We start from the raw sequence: 21349 nt of genomic DNA on the forward strand, positions 1-21349 counted from the left end.
GTTCCCTGGCAAGATTCCGAATTTTGCATGGAATCGCGCAACAAGTTCGACAAACATAAACAGGGGGGGCAACAAAACAGTATATTTTCATTCCCGATTCTATTGGAACCTCTCCAAACATATTCCCCGAAAGTCCACTGTCATTTCACCGCGAATTGCGCTCGTCGATTCGCTGAAACTAGCGATCGTGGCGCCCTCTGTCTACTTAACCTCTTCACGTACGACTTAATTCCCTAGAATTTCTCAATCGTAAACTATTTAATTTTGGAATGACCTCGAAAAAGGGCAGATTTGTTCTACTAATACCTCACTATTATAAAAATGTGATGATTTTAATATGTGAGACTCGATGACGAATATAACCTCAACATTGTGAAACTTTGTATCGAGAATTTGTGACGAGTCTGACTTGTTTTTGAGGGGCAAAAGGTTAATGTGCATTAAAGAAGTGCATGTTTTCAGAAAGGCTAACCTTCGTGCACGATTCTTGCCCTTCTAGAAGCATTTTCGAGCTGTTAGGTTGGTACTTGTTTAGTTTTCAGGAACGACCATTACTGTTTTCACTTGTGAGTTCAAAGTAAGTCGATTACTGTTTTATTTTGATTGAGTTTCTTGTTGTATGTTTTTGAGGAGTTAGTTTACGAAGAAAACTGGGGAATTCTGTTGCAACAATGGCGTTTGATTAGTTGGGAGATTTAATAACTAGATTTTTCGATTTCTGGGGAAACTTTGAAATAGGAGAAATGATTTATTTTATTTGGAAAATGTGGGGGATCAATTTGGTAGACAGGGCTAGTGTAAAAGTAGTTGACAGAGATCTTGTTGACATAAGTTTCTTTTACAATCATATCAGCAAATATGGGGTTTTTTTTTCTGTAAGTTTGTTGAGTATTATAGTGAAAATTCGTTTTTCATTTTTAGTAATTTTGTTTGACGTCCTACGGAAAAGTTGTTTAATACTTTTTTGTAGGTACCTATGGGCTCTATTTCAGAAAAAAGTTTCATTGAAATATATTCACTATTGCAGGAGTTATGGTCGTTTGAAAATTGGACCATTTTTATGGGGGTTTTCTCATTTTAGGGGGTCAAGGAACAAATTTTTGAATATTTTTAGAATTTCTACATATTCTCCACTAAAATACGCGTCGTTTGGCTTTTTGAACGTTAAAATCGTCCAATCCGTTCAGAAGTTATAATTTTTTAAAGATTCGCACGAAATTTTGGAGTGACATTTCTGACTAGAAATTATATTTTCATTTAGGAATTTTTTTCTCGAAAATGGTTAGGATTTCGAGGGCATGTGTAATGACCAAAAATGATTATAATTGATCACTGCAACTGAAAATAATTTTTTCAGAACGATTTGAAACACATGAAATGTCAGGGGAATCATTCATTCATGATCAGACATTATATTTTCAGTAACGAATTTTTTTCTCGAAATTGAGTAGGATTTCGGGGGTATGTGTAATGACCAAAAATGATTGCAATTGACTCCCCTAGCTAAACATAATTTTTTTAGAATCATTTGAATTTGTTTAATTTTGTCGAAAAATTACTCGAATTTTTTTCTCGAAAGTGGGTAGGATTTTGGGGGTATGTGTAATGACCACAAATGAGTGCAATTGACTCCCCTAGCTGAGAATAATTTTTTTAGAACGATTTGAAATTTTTTCTTTTCGCTGAAAATTTTAGGCACCTACCCCCTGTCGATTTTTCTTGAAACTTTGTTTTTCATTTTTAGTAATTTTGTTTGACACCCTACAGAAAAGTTGACTAATACTTTTTTGTAGGTACTCATAAGCTCTACTTTAGAAAAAAGTTTCATCGAAATATATTCAGAATTGTAGGAGTTATGGCTGTTTGAAAATTGAATCGTTTTTTTGGGGTTTTTCTCATTTTAGGGGGTCAAGGAACAATTTTTCCAATATTTTTATAATTTTAAAATATTCTACACTAAAATATGCGTCGTTTGACTGTTTGAACATTAAAATCGTCCAATCCGTTCAGAAGTTATGATTTTTTAAAGATGCGCACGAAATTTTGGGGTGACATTTCTGACTAGAAATTATATTTTCATTTAGGAATTTTTTTCTCGAAAATGGTTAGGATTTCGAGGTTATGCCTATTGACCAAAAATGATTGTAATTGACTCCCTTAGCTAAAAATAATTTTTTCAGAATCATTTTGAAATTTTTTAATTTTTTCGAAAAATTTGCACCCTTCTCGAATTTTTTTCTCGAAATTGGATAGGATTTCGAGGTTATGTCTATTGACCAAAAATGATTGTAATTGACCCCTGCAACCAAAAATGATTTTTTTAGAATCATTTTGAAATTTTTTAATTTTTTCGAAAAATTTGCACCCTTCTCGAATTTTTTTCTCGAAATTGGGTAGGATTTTGGGGGTATGTGTAATGACCAAAAATAATTGTAATTGATTGTAATTTCATTTCACACAATTTCAAAGCGTTCTATTATTATTAAATATCCAATTTTTCGAAACTAATCGTATTTTGGGAGATGTTTTTGAAAAAAAAGAATTTTTTTTGAATTTTTTATCCCACTATTCACGATATTTTTATAAAAAATCAAACAAAAGAAACTAAGTTTCATTTCACACAATTTCAAAGCGTTTTATTATTATTAAATATCCAATTTTTCGAAACTAAAAATCTGTGATTAGAGAAATTTTTCGAAAAAAAAGAATATTTTTTTTTTTGAATTCTTTATCACAATATTCACGACTTTTTGAATTACATTTCAATAAAAAACCAAACAAAAGAAACTAAGTTTCATTTTCCATAATTTTAAAGCATTTTATTATTATCAAATATCCAATTTTTCGAAACTAATCATATTCTGGGAGATATTTTTGAAAAAAAAGAATTTTTTTTGAATTTTTTATCCCACTATTCACGATATTTTAACAAAAAATCAAACAAAAGAAACTAAGTTTCATTTCACACAATTTCAAAGCGTTCTATTATTATCAAATATCCAATTTTTCGAAACTAAAAATCTGTGATTAGAGAAATTTTACGAAAAAAAAGAAAATTTTTTTTTTTGAATTCTTTATCACAATATCCACGCCTTTTTGAATTACATTTCAATAAAAAACCAAACAAAAGAAACTAAGTTTCATTTCACACAATTTTAAAGCATTTTATTACTATCAAATATCCAATTTTTCGAAACTAAAAATCTGTGATTAGAGAAATTTTTTGAAAAAAAAAGAAAATTTTCTTTTTTGAATTCTTTATCACAATATTCACGATTTTTCGAATTACATTTTAATAAAAAACCAAACAAAAGAAACTAAGTTTTATTTCACACAATTTTAAAGCTTATTATTATTATTAAATATCCAATTTTTCGAAAATAAGACTCTGAGATAGGAGAAATTTTTCGAAAAAAAAAGAAATTTTTTTTTCAATCTTCCACCACAATATCCACAACTTTTCGAATTACATTTCAATAAAAAACCAAACAAAAGAAACTAAGTTTCATTTCACACAATTTCAAAGCATTTTATTACTATCAAATATCCAATTTTTCGAAACTAAAAATCCGCGATTAGAGAAATTCTTCAAAAAACAAAAGAAAATTTGTTCAATCTCCCACCACAATATCCACGACCTTTAAAACTCCCTTTCAAAAAAGCTCAAGCAAGCCATAACATACTACTCTTCCCAAAAAAAGGGGGCAGTTGTCAAACAATAAATTTACTAATTCCCACAAAATTCCCCTCTTCATATAAACCATTTCCCCAAACTTAACCAGAAGACTCAGCTCAGGTCCTACTATAATATTTACTTTTACGCTCGTCGTCGAGCGCCTCGGCGATCTGTAAGGGGCGGGGGGGCGAGGGGGGGCCGTGGAAAGTGTGTCTGGCCCGATTTAGAAGCCTCACTTCCCCTCCCGTCGCCCCTCCCCCGCTCCTCCTCCTCGCCCCTCCCCTCCCCCCGCGCGAGCCAATGACAGACGTCCCGCGCCCCGAGCGACGTGCGCGACGCTTCTGACAGCTGCGCGTTAGGCGTGTTTTCGAGCGCAAAGGGCCACCCTGGTCGGGGGGGGGGCGGCCCTTAGCAGCGTTTACGGGCGCGTGCAGGAATTTTCGAAACGCTCCGGCGCCGAACGACGCGGAAAACTATCTTTAGCGCGCGCGCAGGGGGCGGTGCTCCCGCTCGAAAATAGAATATCCGTCGAGGGATCTCGATTTATTTTCTGCCTCGACGAGAAAACGAAAAAACCAGCCTGCAAGGCGGTGGAGGGGGGGTCAAATTCCCGGAATTTTTGGATTTTTCGATAATTTCGGGGCGCTAAACTGACCTCTCTGCTGACTGGTGATCTGCTGTCGAGTGACATGTCGCTGTTCGGTCCTCTGTTGAATGTATTGCTGCTGCTGCTGTTGCTGAGACACTTGTCGCTTCATGTTGCGCGCGGGTCGGCCCCCTTTCTTGCTCCTCGTCGCCCGGGAACTCCCCGTGCACTCACTGGGCACTCAACAACAACAAAGTGGCGAAATGGATAAAAAAAAAATCCCCGTGGCTGTCACTCGCGATACGATATTCTCGATAATCCTCTTTTTCTCGCTTTCTCTTCGTCTGTGCTCACTCCAGTCGGCAGAAGTCAAGTCATCATCGAAAATCTTGTCCCCGAGACTCTTTCAACCAAGACGTCGGTCGAATGCGAATTGCCGGCTGGTTGCAGTCTCGGGGAACACGGCCTTCCGCGAGGACGCGTCTGCGTGGTGGGGGGGCGCGAGATGGTGGGGGGTGCTCGCAGCGCCACCACGCGGACCACGCCGGAACTAGCGCTGATCCTTCGAATCAAAATAGTCCCCCTTTTGCACTTTCGTTCGTGGCTCTTTCTCGCTAAAAGTCTGTTGAATCGTTCTTAGATATAAATAATTTTCTTCCCACGGGCCTCTTTAAATGGGTGAAAGAGATTTTTATTTTTTGAATGACTTTGAATTTGTTAATTTTTAATTTAGGAATTATTTTTTTTTTGTTCTGTTTAAGATTGTTTTGTTTTACGAAGGCTCTTAAATTGAAACTTGATAAAAATAAATGATTTTATTCACCTAAACTTCTTTAAATGGGTAAATTTAGAGATTTTGATTTTTTTTTTTTGTTTAAATTGAAACTTGATAAAAATAAATAAGTTTCTTCGATTAAACTTTTTTAACTGGGTAATTTTAGAGATTTTAATTTTTTGAAAGACTTTGAATGTGTCAATTTTTAATTTAGGAATAATTTTTTTTTGTAATGTTTACGATTGCTTTATATATGCATATTTATGAAAGTCTCTAAATAAATATAAATAAGTTTCTTTCCACGGGCCTCTTTAAATGGGTAAAAGAGATTTTTATTTTTTGAATGACTTTGAATTTGTCAATTTTTAATTTAGGAATTATTTTTTTTTGTATTGTTTAAGATTGTTTTGTTTTATGAAGGCTCTTAAATTGAAACTTGATAAAAATAAATGATTTTTTTCACCTAAACTTCTTTAAATGAGTAATTTTAGAGATTTTGATTTTTTAAAAGACTTTAAATCTGTCAATTTTTAATTTAGGAATGAATTATTTATTTTTTTGTAATATTTACGATTGTATTGTTTTACGAAGGCTCTTAAATCGAAACTTGATAAAAAGAAATGATTTTTTTCACCTAAACTTCTTTAAATGGGTAATTTTAGAGATTTTGATTTTTTAAAAGACTTTGAATGTGTCAATTTTTAATTTAGGAATTATTTTTTTTTGTTTTGTTTACGATTGTTTTGTTTTACGAAGGCTCTTAAATCGATCCTAGATAAAAATAATTTTCTTCCCACGAGACTCTTTAAATGGGCAAATTTAGAGATTTTGATTTTTTGAAAGACTTTGAATGTGTCAATTTTTAATTTAGGAATTATTTTTTTTTGTAATGTTTACGATTGCTTTATATATGCATATTTATGAAAGTCTCTAAATAAAAATAAATGATTTTTTTCACCCAAACTTCTTTAAATGGGTAAATTTAGAGATTTTTATTTTTTGAAAGACTTTGAATTTGTTAATTTTTAATTTAGGAATTATTTTTTTTTGTATTGTTTAAGATTGCTTTGTTTTACGAAGGCTCTTAAATCGATCCTAGATATAAATAATTTTCTTCCCACGGGCCTCTTTAAATGGGTGAAAGAGATTTTTATTTTTTGAATGACTTTGAATTTGTTAATTTTTAATTTAGGAATTATTTTTTTTTTGTTCTGTTTAAGATTGTTTTGTTTTACGAAGGCTCTTAAGTTGAAACTTGATAAAAATAATTTTCTTCCCTCAAACTTTTTTAAATGGGTAAATTTAGAGATTTTGATTTTTTTTTTTTGTTTAAATTGAAACTTGATAAAAATAAGTTTCTTCCCTCAAACTTTTTTAAATGGGTAATTTTAGAGATTTTGATTTTTTAAAAGACTTTGAATGTGTCAATTTTTAATTTAGGAATAATTTTTTTTTGTAATGTTTACGATTGCTTTATATATGCATATTTATGAAAGTCTCTAAATAAAAATAAATAAGTTTCTTCCCACGGGCCTCTTTAAATGGGTAAAAGAGATTTTTATTTTTTGAATGACTTTGAATTTGTCAATTTTTAATTTAGGAATTATTTTTTTTTGTTCTGTTTAAGATTGTTATGTTTTATGAAGGCTCTTATATTGAAACTTGATAAAAATAAATAAGTTTCTTTCCCTCAAACTTTTTTAAATGGGTAATTTTAGAGATTTTTATTTTTTAAATGACTTTGAATTTGTCAATTTTTAATTTAGGAATTATTTTTTTTTGTTCTGTTTAAGATTGTTTTGTTTTACGAAGGCTCTTAAATCGAAATTTGATAAAAATAAATGATTTTTTTCACCTAAACTTCTTTAAATGAGTAAATTTAGAGATTTTGATTTTTTGAAAGACTTTGAATTTGTCAATTTTTAATTTAGGAATAAATATTTTTTTTTTTACGATTGTTTTGTTTTATGAAAGTCTCTTAAATTGAAACTTGATAAAAATAAATGATTTTCTTCCCCCAAATCTCTTTAAATGAGTAAATTTAGAGGTTATTAATTTTTTAAAAGACTTTGGACTTGTCAATTTTTAATTTAGGAACAAATTATTTATTTTTTTGTAATATTTACGATTGCTTTATTTTAACAAAATCTCTTAAATCGAAACTTGATAAAAATAAATGATTTTCATCCCCTAAACTTTTTTAAATGAGTAAATTTAGAGGTTATTAATTTTTTAAAAGACTTTGGACTTGTCAATTTTTAATTTAGGAACAAATTATTTATTTTTTCGTAATATTTACGATTGCTTTATTTTAACAAAGTCTCTTAAATCGAAACTTGATAAAAATAAATGATTTTCATCCCCTAAATTTCTTTAAACGAGTAATTTTAGAGGTTATTAATTTTTTAAAAAACTCTGAATGTGTCAATTTTTAATTTAGGAACAAATTATTTATTTTTTTGTAATATTTACGATTGTTTTGTTTTACGAAGGCTCTTAAATCGAAATTTGATAAAAATAAATGATTTTCATCCCCTAAACTTTTTTAAATGAGTAAATTTAGAGGTTATTAATTTTTTAAAAGACTTTGAACTGGTTAATTTTTAATTTAGGATTAAATTATTTATTTTTTTGTAATATTTACGAAGGAATTTTTTTTCTCGAAAATTCGTAGGATTTCGAGGATATGACTGTTCACCAAAAATGATTGTAATTGACCCCAGCAGCCAAAAGTATTTTTTTTAGAACGATTTGAAATTTTTTTTTTATCGGAAAATTAAGGCACCTACGCCATGTTAATTTTCCTTAAAAATTCGTTTTTGATTTTTAATAATTTTGTTTGACGCCCTATAGAAAAATTGTCTAATACTTTTTTGTAGGTACCCATGAGCTCTACTTTAGAAAAAAGTTTCATTGGAATATATTCACTATTGTAGGAGTTATGGCTCTTTGAAAATTGGACCATTTTTATGGGGTTTTTCTCATTTTGCGGGGTCAAGGAACAAATTTTTGAATATTTTTAGAATTTTTACATATTCTACGCTAAAATACGCGTCATTTGGCTTTTTGAACATTAAAATCGTCCAATCCGTTCAGAAGTTATGATTTTTTAAAGATTCGCATGAAATTTCAGGGAAGCATTTCTGGTCTGAAATTATATCTTCATTTAGGAATTTTTTTCTCGAAAATGGTTAGGATTTCGAAGATATGTATAATAACCAAAAATAATTGTAATTAACCCCCCTACCTAAAAATAATTTTTCCAGAACGATTTGAAACACATGAAATGTCAGGGGAATCATTCATTCATGATCAGACATTATATTTTCATTCTCGAATTTTTTCCTCGAAACTGGGTAGGATTTCGAAAATATATATAATAACCAAAAATAATTGTAATTAACCCCCCTACCTAAAAATAATTTTTCCAGAACGATTTGAAACACATGAAATGTCAGGGGAATCATTCATTCATGATCAGAGATTATATTTTCATTCTCGAATTTTTTCCTCGAAACTGGTTAGGATTTCGAAGATATGTATAATAACCAAAAATAATTGTAATTAACCCCCCTACCTAAAAATAATTTTTCCAGAACGATTTGAAACACATGAAATGTCAGAGGAATCATTCATTCATGATCAGACATTATATTTTCATTCTCGAATTTTTTTCTCGAAACTGGTTAGGATTTCGAAAATATATATAATAACCAAAAATAATTGTAATTAACCCCCCTACCTAAAAATAATTTTTCCAGAACGATTTGAAACACATGGAATGTGGGGGGAATCATTCATTCATGATCAGACATTATATTTTCATTCTCGAATTTTTTCCTCGAAACTGGTTAGGATTTCGAAAATATATATAATAACCAAAAATAATTGTAATTAACCCCCCTACCTAAAAATAATTTTTCCAGAACGATCTAAAATTGTTTAATTAAATTGTTAATAACTTTTTAACGAAGCCTCAAAAATTGATATTCTCGATATTCGTCTTATTTTAATCTCTAGAATCCCCCATTAAAATTTTTCCCAGACAGAATAAACTATCACAATAAAAATAATATAAATCTTCGTACAAAATTTGAAATCGACGGATCCAATGATTTTTTAAACACAAAAACTCACAAGTTTTTGCTGTTAACGCGTCATACGCGAGAACGTTACGCGTGCACGTATATTCGAGATTACATTTCTCGGATTTTGTGCCGCTTTCTTCGCGTATTTCGGGCAGTGAATGCCTGCGATGATGCGTGGTACGTTTTTTTTGGCACGTCCACGTGTTTGGCGTTAAAATTCGACGAGATCAGGAGCCATATTGGAAAGTTTTCTCGGAATTCAGTCCTTTGCCAAAGAAATTTACGTTTACTCTGCTCTCGAAGCGGTAAAATCACGTCTAAAATAACTCAAAATAGTCAAATTCTAAATTAAGAACTCGCACACTGAATCGAGTAAAACTATATTTAAATCCAAAATGGTCGCAGATTTGGTACCCTTTCAATGTTAATATTTTAATTTTTTATTTAATTTGTCCACACTATTTCAACTTTTTTCATTTGAAATATTGATACTCGAAGAATCAATTTCCTTGTACCCCCAGTTATTTATAAAAATCTCGTCATTTAAAGACCTAGATTCAAAAAGAATAGCTCTGAATGGTCTCAAACATTCAAATTTACCTCAAAGTGCCCCAATTTCAGGCTACAAACGATCAAATCCCACTATTAAAACGGTAGAATCAATTGGTCACTGAAACAACGCGTTGCAAACGGGGCTTTAGGTCCCTAACGATCAGAATCCGTCACTGGATGAGACAGAAAGCAGCAAAACGTGTCCCCGTGGAAGGCCCAACGGTCCCAAGAGTCCCCCAAAGCAGTCTCGAATGGAAACAGTAACGATTCTGTCGTTCCTCGCAGTGGAAAACACGGGCCAGTGTCGCGTCGGGCCGAGTGGAGTCCTCAGCCAGGCGGCTGGAGCGTTTCCACGGTCGCTTGTGGCTCGAATCGACTCGGAGGTCGACGCGCACGCGGCTCACGCAGCGTTCTCGCGCTCACTGACAGCCGCCCACGCATCTACGCACTCCTCGCGCACCCCCCTCCCTCGCAACGGTCCGCGTCAGCCCCTTTCTCGAGCGCCCGCTCCCCCCTCCAGGCCCCCCGCCGAGCAGTCGCCGCGGAGCACGCTCGTAGCCCCGTGGACCGCGCGCACGCAGCCTTATCCCGGTTTTTTCTACGACTCGTTTAGCCTTTTTGCTTCTCGGCCCCTGCCACGCTCTTTCCCTTTCGTCACGGGCCCCCGTGGCTGCGTTGGCCAACGGAACTGGGACGATCGCTTCTTTTCACGCCCTGACTCGACGCTTCCTAGGTTTATTTATTCCCTTATTTTTTTATTTTACAGGTTTTATAAGCTGTAGTATTTAATAAAGGAACTGGGACCTTCGCCATTTATTTTGACCCCCCCTCGACATGTTGATGCTTCAATTTTAGGTGGAAAAATGCTTCCTAGGTGTATTTATTCCTTTATTTTGTTGGGAATCTTGTGGTTACAATTTAATTGCAAATGATTTTTATAACCTATACTATTTGATAATGGAACTGGGAGAATCGCCATTTTTTTTAACCCACCCGACACGTTGATGATTGCTACCTAGGTTTATTTATGCCTTTATTTTGTTGGGAATGTTATGGTTACACTTTGACGTACGATTTAATTGCGAATGATTTTTATAACCTGTACTATTTGATAATGGAACTGGGAGAATCGCCATTTTTTTTAACCCACCCGACACGTTGATGATTGCTTCCTAGGTTTATTTATTCCTTTATTTTGTTGGGAATCTTGTGGTTATAATTTGGTGTTCGATTTTGTTACGAATGAGTTTTATAATTTGTAGTATTTGGTAATGGAACTGGGAGAATTGCCATTTATTTTGACCCCCCCTCGACATGTTGATGCTTCAATTTTAGGTGGAAAAATGCTTCCTAGGTGTATTTATTCCTTCATTTTGTTGGGAATCTTGTGGTTACAATTTGACGTACGATTTAATTGCGAATGATTTTTATAACCTGTACTATTTGATAATGGAACTGGGAGAATCGCCATTTTTTTTAACCCACCCGACACGTTGATGATTGCTTCCTAGGTTTATTTATTCCCTTATTTTGTTGGGAATCTTGTGGTTATAATTTGGTGTTCGATTTTGTTACGAATGAGTTTTATAATTTGTAGTATTTGGAATGGAACTGGGAGAATTGCTATTTATTTTGACCCCCCCCCCTCGACATGTTGATGCTTCAATTTTAGGTAGAAAAATGCTTCTTAATTTTGTTATTCTGCCTTTATTTTGTTAGGAATATTATGAATATTACTTTGACGTACGATTTAATTGCAAACGATTTTTATAACCTATACTATTTGATAACGGAAAATTTGTTTTAACCCCCCCCCCCCTGACACGTTGATGATTGCTACCTAGGTTTATTTATGCCTTTATTTTGTTGGGAATGTTATGGTTACACTTTGACGTACGATTTAATTGCGAATGATTTTTATAACCTGTACTATTTGATAATGGAACTGGGACAATCGCCATTTCTTTTAACCCCCCAACACGTTGACTTTCAATTTTAATTTGTTGATTAGTTCAATTTTAGGTAGGAAAATGCTTCTTAATTTTATTATTATGCCTTTATTTCGTTATAAATGTTGTAGTAACCCTTTGACGTACAATTTAATTACAAATGATTTTTATAACCTATACTATTTGATAATGGAACTGGGAGAATCGCCATTTTTTTTAACCCCCCAACACGTTGACTTTCAATTTTAATTTGTTGATTAGATCAATTTTAGAGAGAAAATGAAGTGATGTTCCAAAATCAAATACTGTTATAAAAATACAAGGAAAATTGATAAAAAATGAGGTGTTCCAAAGCCAAATACTGTTAAAAAAATACAAGGAATATTGAGAAATAGAAAATGGTGCTCCAGAACCACATACTGTTACAAAAATACAATAAAAATTGAAAAAATTGGTGAAATTCCAAAACCAAATACTGTTAAAAAGATTCCAGTAATGTTATATAAAGAAAGTAACATCCCAAATATAGATACTGTTATAAAAAACACAAGAAAAATTGGGAGAAAAGGAAATGGTGCCCCAAAACAAAATATTGTTACAAAAATACAAGAAAAATTGATTAAAAATGAGGTGTTTCAAAAACAAATACTGTTAAAAAGATACCAGTAAAGTTATACAAAGAAACTAATATCCCAAATTTAAATACTGTTAAAAAAAACACAAGAAAAATTGAAAAAAAAGAAGTGGTGTTCCAAAATCAAATACTGTTATAAAAATACAAGGAAAATTGATAAAAAAGGAGGTGTTTCCAAACTAAATACTGTTAAAAAAACACAAGAAAAATTGAGAGAAAAAAAATAGTGCCCCAAAACCAAATATTGTTACAAAAATACAAGGAAAATTGATAAAAAATGTGGTGTTCCCAAACCAAATACTGTTAAAAAGATACCAGTAATAGTATACAAAGTAAGTAACATCCCAAATATAAATACTGATAATAAAAGATAAGAAAAATTGAGTGAAAGAAATGTGGTGCCCCATAACCAAACACTGTTACAAAAATACAATAAAAATTGAAGAAAAAGCTGATATTCCAAAACCAAATACTGTTAAAAAGATACCAATAATGTTATACAAAGAAACTAACACACCAAATCTAGATACTGTTAAAAAAAACACATGAAAAATTGAGTTAAAAGAAGTACTGCCCTAAAACCAAATACTGTTACCAAAATACATGGGAAATTGAGAAAAAATGAGGTGTTCCCAAACCAAATACTGTTAAAAAGATACTAGTAATGTTATACAAAGAAACTAACATCCCAAATTTAAATACTGTTATAAAAAACACAAGAAAAATTGAAAGAAAGGAAAAGTGGTGCCCCAAAACCAAATATTGTTACAAAAATACAATGAAAATTGATAAAAAAGGAGGTGTTCCTAAACCAAATACTGTTAAAAAGATACTAATAATGTTATACAAAGAAAGTAACATCCCAAATATAAATACTGTTAAAAAAAACACAAGAAAAATTGAGAAAAAAGAAGTTGTGCCCCAAAATCAAATACTGTTACAAAAATACAATAAAAATTGATAAAATAGGAGGTGTTCCCAAACCAAATCCTGTTAAAAAGATTCCAATAATATTACACAAAGAAACTAACACCCCAAATCTAAATACTGTCAAAAAAAAACACAAGAAAAATTGAGAAAAAAGAGGTAATGCTCCAAAATCAAGTACTATTACAAAAATACAAGGAAAATTCAGAAGAAAGGTGGTGCTTCAAAACAAAATACTGTTGTAAAAATACAAGGAAAATTGTTAGGAGGAAAAATGGTGCCCCAAAACCAAATGCAGTTACAAAAATACAATAAAAATTGAAGAAAAAGTTGATATTCCAAAACCAAATACTGTTAAAAAGATTCCAATAATATTACACAAAGAAACTAACACCCCAAATCTAAATACTGTCAAAAAAAAACACAAGAAAAATTGAGAAAAAAGAGGTAGTGCCCTAAAATCAAATACTGTTACAAAAATACAATAAAAATTGATAAAATAGAAGGTGTTCCCAAACCAAATACTGTTAAAAGGATACCAGTAATATTATACAAAGAAAGTAACATCCAAAATCTAAATACTGTTTAAAAAAACACAAGAAAAATTGAGAAAAAAGAGGTAGTGCTCCAAAATCAAATACTATTACAAAAATACAAGGAAAATTCAGAAGAAAGGTGGTGCTTCAAAACAAAATACTGTTGTGAAAATACAAGGAAAATTGATAGGAGGAAAAATTGTGCCCCAAAACCAAATGCAGTTACAAAAATGCAATAAAAATTGAAGAAAAAGTTGATATTCCAAAACCAAATACTGTTAAATGTTACACATAGAAAGTAACACCCCAAATTTAAATACTGTCAAAAAAAAACACAAAAAAAATTCAGAGAAAAAAAAAGTGGAGCCCCAAATCTAAATACTATTAAAAAAAATACAATAAAAATTGATAGAAAAAGAAATGGTGCCCCCAAAAACGAAACATTACATCAAGCAATTTGGTTCTTCCCCCTTTGATTGGAATTCATCACTCCATTTTGTACCTAGTTGCGAAACGTGGCGCTAGTAGCACTTCGTCACAATGTCTGCCCGCAACAGTCAACTGGCGCCATGTTTGAACAATCATCTCTGTAACATGTTCGATGTAACGACCCCGTGCTTGATAAATTACACAATGACCAACGTTTCCAAGCAGACGACGAAGGTCAAAGTGCTCGATGTGTTCGATAAATTAAAACGTGACAATGAAGCGATTTATCGTCGAACAGGCAACGTACGTGCCAAAAGCGCCATTAGCCTCTGAACGTTTTCGTTTGCAAACTAAATTTATTGCCATAAATGTCGGGTTCCATTAACCACTCCACCTCTTTTTAGGCCACTGATTCTTCAAATGTATTCTACTTTAAAAGAGGAATTTTTTAATCATTTTTCGAACTCAAACTGTACATTCTTTTTTATTCGTAACTTTACAGACTTGTTTATTAATATTTAAATAATATTTGCAATTTTTTTTTTAATGAATGGACCGTTTATTTTGAAAGTACATTATTTTAGTTTTTGCCTGAAACTAATTTATTTAACATTGTCAAACTTGACATAATTAATAAATATGCTGGCTTTTAAGTTTCTGGAAACAAAAGAAAATGAAGTTTTGCACTATTTTCAAAATGAATGATCCAAATTTTCATGTTGCACACCCTGGAATGCAGTGAAGAACAAGAAAACATAACCTTTTGGTTTTGCAAATGGATTCTTAATCAGTAAATTTATGATTTCCGCCATCTTGCACACCAGAAGAGGAAAACAGCAAATGGAGTCTTAATTAGTGAAAGAAAATGGTGCAAAAATACTTTGTTTGACACAAGATTTGGTTTGCAGTTTCCAGAGACCAAAAATCAATTAAATATATTGTAAATTTCATATATTTTTGACCCACAAAAGTGATAAAAATCACTCAAAAATTGATAATCAAACTTCAAAGAATTTTTCATTCTTATTTTGATACTTGATATAGTCAAACTTATTATAATTAAGAATTTTCATTTCAAAGCAAAATGGCTGAAACCATGGAAACCCATAAAACAAGGCTCTTTGTTCTCAAAAATGTTATTTCAAAAATTTTTGTTATTTCAAAAATGTCCATAAATATATGAGCTATTTCAATGATAAAAGTGGAATAGTTTCTTGCAAAAAAATAACAAAAAAAGACCTATTTTACAGTGAAATACTCCCTTAAGAGTATTTTGAATTGTGTTTTGAGCCAAAAGGGATTGAAATAGTGAAATATCGAAGGGGGAAATTAATTTATTTTCAATAGTTGTGTCGAACGTTTCGTACAGTGTGTAGAAAAATCTTGTTCGAACGTTAGCGTTCCGTGTCTCGACGAATCGGAGCGAAACAGACGCTAGTCGCAGACTGTGCACCGTGCAGCTACGCACGAGATACATGCAAGTTGCAATTTTAATCCTGGCTAATGTCTGTATCAATGTGCATCGACATCGACTCGAGAATTTTACAGTTATTCGTTCGAATTTTCAAATTTTTTCACTGCAAAACATCACTTAAAACTGCTTCGTCTACTTTTCGATTCAAATTTCGCGGTAAAAGTCGAGTAGGAATAAATTACTTCGATTCTTAATAATTCGATAAAAAGATGTGTTTGAGAGTAGAGAGACAAATAATATGATTGAATATTATTCTTTTTAGGAAACTACCTAACCTAAAATTGGTCTAGAAATTTGTGATTTTTTGTAATTAATCTTTTCAGGTCCACTATGTCGCTTTGTATAGTAATGATTCGTAAAATGATCACGTTGGTATGTTCATTTGTACATAGTTATTAAGTCTCATAAATGTTCAATTTACGAATCATATCTGGGGTTCATTTTAAGAATCCTCACTGCAGTCTCATTACCAACTGTAACAGCATTTAAATATCCGATGGTAACACTCTGCTTTACCGACAGTTTTTCAAATATGGCACACGTTATGTAAAACTAAAAGAATGAATTTATTATGTGAACGAAAGAAACATTAACACTACCTAATTGTTATTGCAGTGTCTTTATTATACTAATTACATACTATACAGGCTATCCAAGTCCAAACAGCTGATGTCTCCCGTTTTAATCACACGAAAATCGTTCATGGTGGATATTAGTGAAATAAAATTTGAATGAGGGATTCTAGAGGCCAAAATAAGTCGAAAATAAAGAATACAAATTTTTTGTTTGAAGCTTCGTTAAAAAGTTATTAACAATTGCGTCTGCAGTGGCGCGATGGGGACTCTCAGGTTGCGCCACCACAGATTTAACTGTCAATAACTTTTTAACGAAGCCTCAAACGAAAAATTGATATTCTTCATTTTCGTCTTATTTTGGCCTCTAGAACCCCCCAGTAGAAGTAGAACACCCTGTATTGACTATTGACAATTATAATAGAAGAATTAGAAAAATAGAAATCGATGTTAAAAAGAAGTAGCTGTGATTTCCATTTAATTCGACTGAAGGCGCGAGTTGTGGGTCAGATTCAGCCGCGCAAGCGTGTAATTCAGACATTACGCCAGTCCAGAATCGTATGCACTGTACAATGCCTTTGGTTTCGAGTTACGAGGCGAGAGAGGCTACTCACGTTCGTTCATCGCGTGCTTACCACGCGAATACGAGCCTCCAAAGTCGCTTTAGGGTCATTCCATGCGAAGTCTGACACCTTTTGGAGCATACCACGTCGACTTTTGCTCTAATTTAACTATCTTGTAGTCTTCAGCGATATATAAACGCATTTCAAAGAATTTTTAAACATTTTTAGTTGGGTTTTCATCTGTTTCAAATATAGAGCTCACTTTGTCTGTAAATAATAGCTGTTATTATTGTGTAGTTATTATGTAGAGACCAAAATAAGACGAAAATCAAGAATAACAATTTTGTGATTGAGGCTTCGTTAAAAAGTTATTAACAGTTGTGTTTGTAAATGTGCAACGGTGGTTCTACAAACGAAACTTTAAACGTTAATAACTTTTTAACGAAGCCTTAATTAAGAAATTGATATTCTTGATTTTTGTTTCATTTTGATCTCTAGAAGCTGTCATTAAAATTTTTTTCAAAAATCTCTCAATTTGAAGCCTGCAATTATCTGAAAAAGTCTGTCAATTCAAGTTTCAATATATTTGATTGCACCAAACCTGAAGTCTGAATCAATTTTATGAATTTCGAAGCTTCATTTTCATTAAAGTATTTAAAAGAAAAAAGTACAAAATTTTTTTATTTTATAAATTAAAAAAACAATTTTATTTTAGTTCAACAAAATTGTAAATCAGAAAATTCGACCTTCAAAACCAGAATTTATAATTCTATTTTGATTTAAATTTATCTTATTTAGCTATGGTAGGTTGGCAACTTATCAAATTAAAAAAAAAGTACAAAATTTTGTTTATTTTATAAATTAAAACACAATTTTATTTTAGTTTAACAAAATTGTAGATTCTCCAGAAAATTCGACCTTCAAAACCAGAATTTATACTTCCATTTTGATTTAAATTTATCTTATTTAGCTATGGTAGGTTGGCAACTTAACAAATTTAAAAAAAAGTACAAAATTTTGTTTATTTTATAAATTAAAACACAATTTTATTTTAGTTTAACAAAATTGTAGATTCTCCAGAAAATTTGACCTTCAAAACCCTAATTTATAATTCTATTTTGATTTAAATTTATCTTATTTAGCTATGGTAGGTTGGCAATTTAACAAATTAAAAAAAAAGCACAAAATTTTGTTTATTTTATAAATTAAAACACAATTTTATTTTAGTTTAACAAAATTGTAGATTCTCCAGAAAATTTGACCTTCAAAACCCCAATTTATACTTCTATTTTGATTTAAATTTATCTTATTTAGCTATACTAGCTTGGTAACATAACAAATTAAAAAAACAAATACATTTTTTTGATTTTATAAATTAAAAAACAATTTTATTATAATTTAACAAAATTCGACCTTAAAAACCAGAATTTATAACCCCCCCCCTCGCCCCAAAAACCCAACTTTTTAAAATCGTTAATAATACTTGGAACATTATGTTTGTATGAATCCATAAACGAGATATTTATTAAGAAAACTGTGTCATACAGTTTGTTCTTCTAATTATAAATTGTCTGTAAGCGATGTATCTCATTTTGCTTGATGCAATAGTTGAAAATATAAGCAGAAGGAGGTACCAAAATCTACCATGTACCAAGTAGAAGATTGCCAGATTGCATTCAAAGAAATTATTCGAGGAAGAAGTATTTTGAATCACTGTACCAACAACGAAAATATCCCTCAGGATTTTAAATTCCATTTTTCCACTGCTTGTGTAAGAAACTTCAACAAAACAATGACTGTTAAATATTATTTTTAGAAGAGTTTTAGGTAGGATCAGTGAATCAGTGATATTTGATCGCGATCTTCCGAGGCATATTTTCGTTATGAAACTGCTAGTTTTAGAGCAGCGTTCGCCAACCTTGAAAGATATAAAAGCTAATGTATTCATTGTATTATTCAACTTACATTTTTATACTTTGCAGTTTCTTGCTGTTTGTTTATATTGAGCAAATATAAATAAATTTGTTTTAATAAATATTTTTGGAGATTGCAAGTTCATGAATTTGATATTTTGTCTGCACAAACATTGTTCAACCATGACTTTTGACCACATCAATGTGTGAGTATTATAGTGTCTTTGTTTTTGAGAAACTTTGATATTAAGTATGAATTATTGGATAATTTTTTTGATAGTTATAGCGAAGGAGAGTTTTTCACAATTCTGGGAATCAGTTAGGAATATCTGATTCATGTAAAACTGGTAAATTCAGGATTTTATTTAAGTACTGTATGGAATATGTGTGATAGAGTAATTAAATAAATGATTTAAGTGTTTTAACAAATGTTAAATAGAGTAATTTAAATGAAATTCTTTATTTGTGACTTCTATCTAATTTTCACTATTATAGAAATTGAATTATTTAAGTTTCTCTATTATAGAGATAGAATTATCTAATTTTCTCTATTCTAGAGATAGAATTATTTAAGTTTCTCTATTATAGAGATAGAATTATCTAATTTTCTCTATTATAGAGATAATTCTAGAAATTATTCATCAACTGATGTATATGGAGAGACTTTTTAAATATACTCTGGGATAAATATTGCATTTACACAAATGCAACAACTATAAATTCTCTATTTTTGATTTTTATTTAATTTTCTCTATTCTACAGATAATTCTAGAAATTATTCATCAACTGATGTTTATAGAGAGACATTTCAAATGCTAAATGTTACAATTACACAAACGCAACAACTATAAATTCTCTATGTATGACTTCTACTTATGTTTTTCTACTGTAGAGATAATTTTAGAAATTATTTATCAACTGAGGATTTATTCATCAACTATGTAGAGAGTTTTTAAATATACTTTGGGCTAAATATTACAATTACACAAAAGCAACAACTATAAATTCTCAATTTTTGACTTTTTTCTAATTTTCTCTATTCTACAGATAATTCTAGAAATTATTCATCAACTGATGTCTATAGAGAGACATTTCAAATGCTAAATGTTACAATTACACAAACGCAACAACTATAAATTCTCTATCTATGACTTCTACTTATGTTTTTCTACTGTAGAGATAATTTTAGAAATTATTCATCAACTGAGGATTTATTCATCAACTATGTAGAGAGTTTTTAAATATACTTTGGGCTAAATATTACAATTACACAAAAGCAACAACTATAAATTCTCAATTTTTGACTTTTTTCTAATTTTCTCTATTCTACAGATAATTCTAGAAATTATTCATCAACTGATGTCTATAGAGAGACATTTCAAATGCTAAATGTTACAATTACACAAACGCAACAACTATAAATTCTCTATCTATGACTTCTACTTATGTTTTTCTACTGTAGAGATAATTTTAGAAATTATTCATCAACTGAGGATTTATTCATCAACTATGGAGAGACTTTTTAAATATACTTTGGGATAAATATTACAATTACACAAACGCAACAACTATAAATTCTCTATTTTTGACTTTTATCTAATATTCTCTATTCTACAGATAATTCTAGAAATTATTCATCAACTGATGTCTATAGAGAGACATTTCAAATGCTAAATGTTACAATTACACAAACCCAACAACTATAAATTCTCTATGTATGACTTCTACTTATGTTTTTCTACTGTAGAGATAATTTTAGAAATTATTCATCAACTGAGGATTTATTTATCAACTATGGAGAGAGTTTTTAAATGTACTCTGGGATAAATATAACAATTACACAAAAGCAACAACTATAAATTCTCTATCCATGACTTCTACTTATTTTTCATTATTCTAGAGATAATTTTAGAAATTATTCATCAACTGATGTCTATAGAGAGACATTTCAAATGCTAAATGTTACAATTACACAAACGCAACAACTATAAATTCTCTATCTATGACTTCGACTTATGTTTCTCTACTGTAGAGATAATTTTAGAAATTATTCATCAACTGAGGATTTATTCATCAACTATGGAGAGAGTTTTTAAATATACTTTGGGATAAATATAACAATTACACAAAAGCAACAACTATAAATTCTCTATCCATGACTTCTACTTATTTTTCATTATTCTAGAGATAATTTTAGAAATTATTCATCAACTGATGTCTATAGAGAGACATTTCAAATGCTAAATGTTACAATTACACAAACGCAACAACTATAAATTCTCTATCTATGACTTCTACTTGTGTTTCTCTACTGTAGAGATAATTTTAGAAATTATTCATCAACTGAGGATTTATTCATCAACTATGGAGAGAGTTTTTAAATATACTTTGGGATAAATATTGCAATTACACAAATGCAACAACTATAAATTCTCTATTTTTGATTTTTATCTAATTTTCTCTATTCTACAGATAATTTTAGAAATTATTCATCAACTGATGTCTATAGAGAGACATTTCAAATGCTAAATGTTACAATTACACAAACCCAACAACTATAAATTCTCTATGTATGACTTCTACTTATGTTTTTCTACTGTAGAGATAATTTTAGAAATTATTCATCAACTGAGGATTTATTCATCAACTATGGAGAGAGTTTTTAAATATACTTT

General features: G+C 30.9%; 1 protein-coding gene across 15 annotated transcripts in view; it reads right to left on the reverse strand.

The window, feature by feature from the left end:
• Sls (sallimus) overlaps positions 1–4699 on the reverse strand; it is a 190307-nt gene extending 185608 nt beyond the window's left edge. For 9 of the 15 annotated variants that reach the window (XM_076779949.1, XM_076779951.1, XM_076779948.1 and 6 more), the window contains exon 1: positions 4332–4698. In XM_076779949.1, the coding sequence (XP_076636064.1) occupies positions 4332–4434 (103 nt within the window). In that variant the 5' untranslated portion in view covers positions 4435–4698. Of the gene's footprint in view, positions 1–4331 lie in introns of all 15 variants that reach the window. The other 6 variants (XM_076779956.1, XM_076779955.1, XM_076779959.1 and 3 more) reach the window with 4 other exon arrangements.
• Between the last annotated feature and the right edge of the window lie 16650 nt (positions 4700–21349).

The sequence above is a fragment of the Colletes latitarsis genome, chromosome 12 (assembly GCF_051014445.1).
Source record: "Colletes latitarsis isolate SP2378_abdomen chromosome 12, iyColLati1, whole genome shotgun sequence".
Taxonomy (NCBI): Eukaryota; Metazoa; Arthropoda; class Insecta; order Hymenoptera; family Colletidae; genus Colletes; species Colletes latitarsis.